The sequence below is a fragment of the Cibotium barometz genome, chromosome 1 (assembly GCF_041138505.1).
Source record: "Cibotium barometz isolate CiBa-2024 chromosome 1, ASM4113850v1, whole genome shotgun sequence".
NCBI lineage: Eukaryota > Viridiplantae > Streptophyta > Polypodiopsida > Cyatheales > Cibotiaceae > Cibotium > Cibotium barometz.
In genome coordinates this window covers 25,764,692-25,770,859 of record NC_141046.1, presented here as the reverse complement: position 1 = coordinate 25,770,859, position 6,168 = coordinate 25,764,692, and the positions used below count along the sequence as shown (strand labels likewise).

General features: G+C 44.4%; 1 protein-coding gene across 1 annotated transcript; it reads right to left on the bottom strand.

Moving 5' to 3' along the window:
* Positions 1-328: 328 nt before the first annotated feature.
* LOC147641790 (uncharacterized) lies at positions 329-2,530 on the bottom strand. Its single transcript, XM_086790631.1, has one exon. The coding sequence runs from the start codon at positions 2,528-2,530 to the stop codon at positions 539-541; it is 1,992 nt and encodes a 663-aa protein (XP_086646757.1). The 3' UTR covers positions 329-538.
* Positions 2,531-6,168: the final 3,638 nt, after the last annotated feature.

Here is a 6,168-nt window from a genome sequence, read left to right as displayed (position 1 = left end):
AGATATACAGAATTGCCACCTGACACCTCCATTCCAGCGTGTCATTGTGTTGCAAGCGTACTTTGTTTCCTGAGCCACTTAGAGGCTTACATACGAGAGGCTTTGAGTGTAAAACCTTGCTGAAATATGGTGGTGGCACTCAGTAACTCCAGCTTCTAGTATGCAATGGTTGAAGGAACCCTTTAAAAAAAAAAAAACCATGCAGAGCCCAGAACTTTGTGTGATGAGTGGACTCTCTTTCGTATTCCTTGAGACCGAGACCCAAGCATTTATTGAGAATCCGAGCCCCACACACACACACACAAAACACACGCACACGCAATGGCACTTCTGTCATCCTTGTCTATCTTTTATTCATAGAAATTGCATTCTTCCATTTCAACCTTTGACATCTTTACTGACATGTAAAAAAAGGGTCAGCAAGTGACACCTTGTTAACAGCCTAATTTCACCAATTATGGTACAAGAAGCATGTTCCATGCTCTGACTCCTAGCAGCACGGCAGAACTCAATACAACAAATGGGAGAGGAAAACAAGTCAACCCAATCTCGAACTCACAACACAAAGATGCCGGCAGTGCTTCAAAAGTGATACTGCCTCTTGTGTTCTTCCTTGCACCAGGTTCACATAAACCACAGACAAGACAGCCAATGGATTTGCAGGGGTAATGGAAACTGCCTGCATTGCAAAATGGTGTGCTTGAGAGAGATCACCTAGCATTACATGAACCATGGCAAGATTAACAAAAAGCGATGCCCGTGCTCTTGTGCCCGTCAAGCTAGATATGCTTAAAGCCTCTGATAATGTCGAAGCATTCCCAGCACCAGTGCTGACCCCATCATCACCCTCTCCACTGGCTTCACTGTTCTCGCCGCTTTTCCACTTTTGTCCATCTTCATCACCCCCATTTGCAGGTGTTTCCAGAGTGTTGCTTTCTGTCATACACGTGGAAAGCTCAATAGCTGCTTCTCTTGGTCTATTCAAGAGACACAAGGCTTCAGCTGCATACACACCCCCCAAGAACTTGAAAGGCTTAGTGCACTCGGGCTGTTGTAGCAACTGTCGAGCGGTTTTCAGAGCCCTAACTGGATTATCCAGACAAAGCTCCACAAATGCTAGATCAGCCAAGATGTACTGCAAAACAGCTGAGTTCCGCTTTTGTTGATCCTCTTCAAAAGCAGTAACAGAAGTTAAGATTGTACTTGTACTGCTGACTTTGCCCTCCTTGTTATTTCCATTTGAACTAGTCTGCAGTCCTGCCACAGTGCTCCCTTTTGCATTCTGGATGGATAAATTCTCACAAACATCCTCCTCAACCTCCATAGTATCAGTCTCAGCTGCAGCTTTGGTAGCTCTATTCATTAGCCGACTAAGAAGATGGGTGGCATTATGGAGACACTGCCGGGCAAACACTAAGCTAAGCTTATGCGGTTTGCCAGAGACAAAAAAATCCATCCCATTCATAATCGGAGGGCTACTCACAGCACCACCATCGTCCTCAAATTTCAAACCCACATTGTTATTTGACACACAGGGATTCAAGCTCCCAGCAGGAAGAATTAGCCTACGACACTTACCCAGTCCAATAGAGGACACCCTCAGTTCATCTTTCTTGATTGAGTTGTCATACCCACTATCTGCAAGCAAGCCCTTTTCAAGGGCTGAAATGCAACATTCTGTTAGACGGAGCCAGAGCAAAGGCTGCCTATGATATAAGGAGCCTGCTTCTTGAAAGCATCGAGCTGCTAAGATCGGATTGCCACTTCTCAGCTGCTGCAATCCACAATTGTAAAGGATGGAAACAGACTTGTTCTGTGAAAATGTAGACAATTTGAGAGGCTTTTCTGAAGTGGCTGATGTACTACTTTGGAGAGCCTTCAGAAAATAAAGGTAAGATGCGCCATCTTTCCTGAGGTAATGATGAATGCAACCCAGATTGTTCAAGATTATGCATCTCATTTCTGGCTCTCTGCCACTGCACGTCGTCAGAAGTTTCACAGCCTTCCGGAGGTTACCCCGTGAATACTCCAGCTGGGCCTTCAGCATCAATGCTTTCACAAGATCACCTCCTTGAGCCAAGTTCATGGCTAGCTTAATCTCCCTCTTGGCTGCTCTAATGTTCCTAGTGCACAAAAAGAGATGAACCTTATTCAAATTTAGTAAAATCTTTACATTTGAATCTCGTGGTGGAGCAGAAGGCGGTCGATCTGGCAACACTCGAATCGCACTTGATAGCAATGACAATGGAGCAACTGATTTCACTGGGTTTGAACCTTCCATATCCAAACCTAGACTCAAAACCTCGTCATCCAAAACTTCTTCTGATGAGGACCTTGTGAGGCTGGCTTCAGGAATCGTGCTGTTAACAGGAGAGTTCACAGCCGCACCGGCACTCCCCACATTAGAAACTGAATCCAATGTGCTTGAAAGTAGCATTGAGTGAGAAGAAATACTGCTGCCAGTTTCTGAAGGTGTAACTAGAAATCCTAAGCCAAACACTTTTTCCATGTACTGCAACACATCCTGCATTTATTTTAAGAGACGATTAACAAGAAAGTATGGTTTAGTTCCAAACTAGTGACATTAACACAAACAAAAGAAAGTTTCTTATTTCAAGGAGAGTTCGACCCTACGGCCAAGAAAGCCTTCTGTGGGTCTAAGGTCTAATCATCGCATCTCAACCAATAAAATGGAGACTAACTAAACAACAGTTCTTTTCATGTTTATTGTTGACAGTCTGTCACCACTGCTTAGGCGATCTTGGTGATCCAGTGTCATATCCTTCCCTGCAAATTCCCTAGTTCCTTCCTTATTTTTTGCTGACCCTACCCTGGTCACACTCATGGGATATAAAGACTCCCTCCCACAGGTCTAGAAGTGCATTCAGGAAGCCATCCATAGTGTGAGCACTTCAAAGACAGCCTGAAATCTATAAGAGCACATATGCATTTCGGTTATCCAACAGATTGAGCCACTGATATTCCACCTCAAGTTGACATTAAGGAAACAACAGAGGTATTTCTCAAGAGAAGACCCATCACCATTAGTATAATCTACACACCATTTCTCAAGAGGCATTTTCATGTCTTGGTGGTGCCTCGAATGACATCTAGAAACCGAAATCATCTATGCATGTTGTGGGATACTGGGAGAGCTAGGCCGACACATTTGCATGTCAATATGGCTGGGCTGCAACCTTTAATGTATGAATTGAGGTGGGATACAATTGCTGGCCACTGTTTCAAATGTGGTGAGATGGGCCACTTTGTCTCCGCCGAATGTCCTAAGAAAGAACAAGTTGTTGCTACCAAGGATATCGTTGATGGGCAGTTGCCCGTGGAAGATGAGCATGATGCTCCTTTACATGATGCCCAGCACATGGATGTACATGTGGATGTTCAGAATGAGGTTGAGCAGCCATGGGTGGAAGTACGTGGTAAAAAGACACGATTTGTTGCCCCGCGGGGGGATTTCTCAGATGCTATTTGGCGAGGGCCTTTGCATACTCATCAGGGGCCCTTACATACATATGCTCGTCGCCCTTTGGGTTCAGGTGCCCAGCAACAGACCAGGATTGAGAGGCCGGGAGGCCAACTTTCTCAGGGTACAGGGGCTCTTGGGGTGGATAGAGTAGAACGCTATCCTATTAGAAGTCGTCTAACAAAAGAAGCACAACAACAATTGCCTCTTGTGTTTGGTTCGAAGGGTGAGGTCATCTCGCCATGGGATGGTCATTACCCTTTGGCACGTGCTCGGGAACTCCAAGGGCAGTCTGAGATCACAAATACCATGTCTAAAAATGCAATGCTTCAAAAGGTTCGTGATTTGGCAGATTGTCCTGGGCCTAGTACACGGCCTTGTTGATTCCTTTTCTGGGAAGGCTTATGAAAATTGTACAATGGAATGTAAAGGGTATTTCTTCGCGCCAAAAGCAGTTCAACTTTGGTGTACAACTTTTTGTCATGGTTGGGATGTTTTGTGTGCAGTTGAACATAAGCAGCATAAGTAGGCTGGCAAAGCCTATGTATATAGGGGGTTTCATGTTTTCTACAGCGGACATCCTGCTTTGTAGTCAGGTGTTATGTTTGCTGTTCGTTCGCAGTTTCAGCCTTCTCTTGTGATTCAAGATCTTCATGGAAGATTTCTAGTGATACAAATTGTTTGGGATGATACACCTTTATGGTTGTTAGGGGTGTATGCTCCAAATAATGCTCTTGCATGCCGTTTGCTGTGGAATGACTTGTGTGCTCTTTCAATCTCTCATCCTGGCTTTGTGATGGGAGACTTTAATATGTGTGTCTACAGGGAGCAAGCTACATCGCCTCATTCTGTAATGGATGGCCCGGAGAGAATGGCGTGGGAAGCTTTTGTAGCAAGGTCGCTAAAACAAGACATGTGGTCTTGGTTGCATCCAGATGAAAGGGGTTACACTTATGCCTCACAACAATTTCGGGGCACTTATGCTAGATTGGATAGGATGTATATTTTACATCAAGATCTCTTTTTGCCAGAGGTTCTTACTATGATGGTTGATCACAACAGGTTTTCTCGGATCATTGCTCGCTTGTGTTTGAAATGGTATATCATCCTGTGGATGCATATAAAGGCTTGTTGGGATGCTTGCCTTTGCGCTTAAATCACACTTTTTTGGAGCATGAAGTTTTTGATGTTTATATGCGTCAGTTGATACGACATTTCTCCACAAGAGTGTCCATGGCTGATTATCATGCTTGGCCAGTGTTCCTTACCAACACTCGAAAATTAGCGTGGCATTATGGTCTTCCTAATGCCTCTATACAAAAACAGCATGTGGCTCTTCTTGAGTCTCTTTTTGATGTTTATATGCGTTAGTTGATACGACATTTCTCCACAAGAGTGTCCATGGCTGATTATCATGCTTGGCCAGTGTTCCTTACCAACACTCGAAAATTAGCGCGGCATTATGGTCTTGCTAATGCCTTTATACAAAAACAGCATGTGGCTCTTCTTGAATCGCTTTTAAAGGGCTTGTAGGCGTTCATGTTTACTGACTCTATGGATGCTGAAGTTGTGGATGCCATAGAATGGCTGAAAAAGGAGCTATCTAGGGTGCAAGAAGCACAATATGTTCGCTTTAAACTACTTGCACGTCTTGATGCTTTGCGGGATACTAACTGTCAATCTCATCGCTTCTATGATAAGTTGCATCAAAAACATATGCGTGAGAATATTGTTAGGCTGATGGATGCCCAAGGCAACCTTGTTACTCAACCTTCTGAGGTTATTCAGCATTGCATCAGGTTTTATGAAGATTTGCTTGCCCCTCAAGAGGATGTCTCACCGGCTGTCCTGGCTGCAAGGGAGTCATTGTTTGCTGAAGTACGATATCAAGTTGACCCTGATGTGGCGGTTCAGCTTGATGCTCCTGTTACTCAAGGGAAAGTGGAAGCTGTTGTCTCCAAACTTCCCATGGGAAAGAGCCCTGGTTGGGATGGTTTGACAAATGAATTTTTTCGAAAATATGCTGATCAGCTTGCAGAGCCTTTGACGCTTATTTGTCAAAGGGTTTGGGATGAGGGATATATGCCTGCCGATTGGAAGTTGGGCATACTTCGTTTGTTGCCCAAAGTCCCTTCGCCTACTTCTTTGGCTCAATGGCGCCCGATCTCACTTATGGGTATTTTGTATAAAATCTTTACAAAGATTTTTGCCAATCGCTTGCAGAAGGTGCTTCCTACTCTTATTCATCCATATCAATATGGATTTGTGCATGGCAGGAATATTTTGCATAATATTCTTAATGTTCAAATTGGAGTGGATTATGCCAAGGCAAAGAAGCAAGAGATTGTGATGGTGCAGCTGGATCTTGAAAAAGCTTTTGATCATGTCAGCTGGTCTTTCCTTTCTCAGTTAATGACAGCCATGGGCTTTGGTCCCAAAATGGCTAATTTGGTGCATTTACTTGGCTCTGGCTCTATCACGCAGATTATGCTCAATGGAGGACTTTCCGATGGTATTTCTCTCACCCGTTCTCTCCGTAGGGTTGTCCTTGAGTTGGAGGGATTGTCACATGGACGGACACGTGTGCAGGCTTCATGGTGGGACATTGTGAATGCGGCTCATCCTGTCCGTATGCGTTCATCTCACATTTTATCGCATATTCTCCTTTCTTGGCATGAAGTTCTACT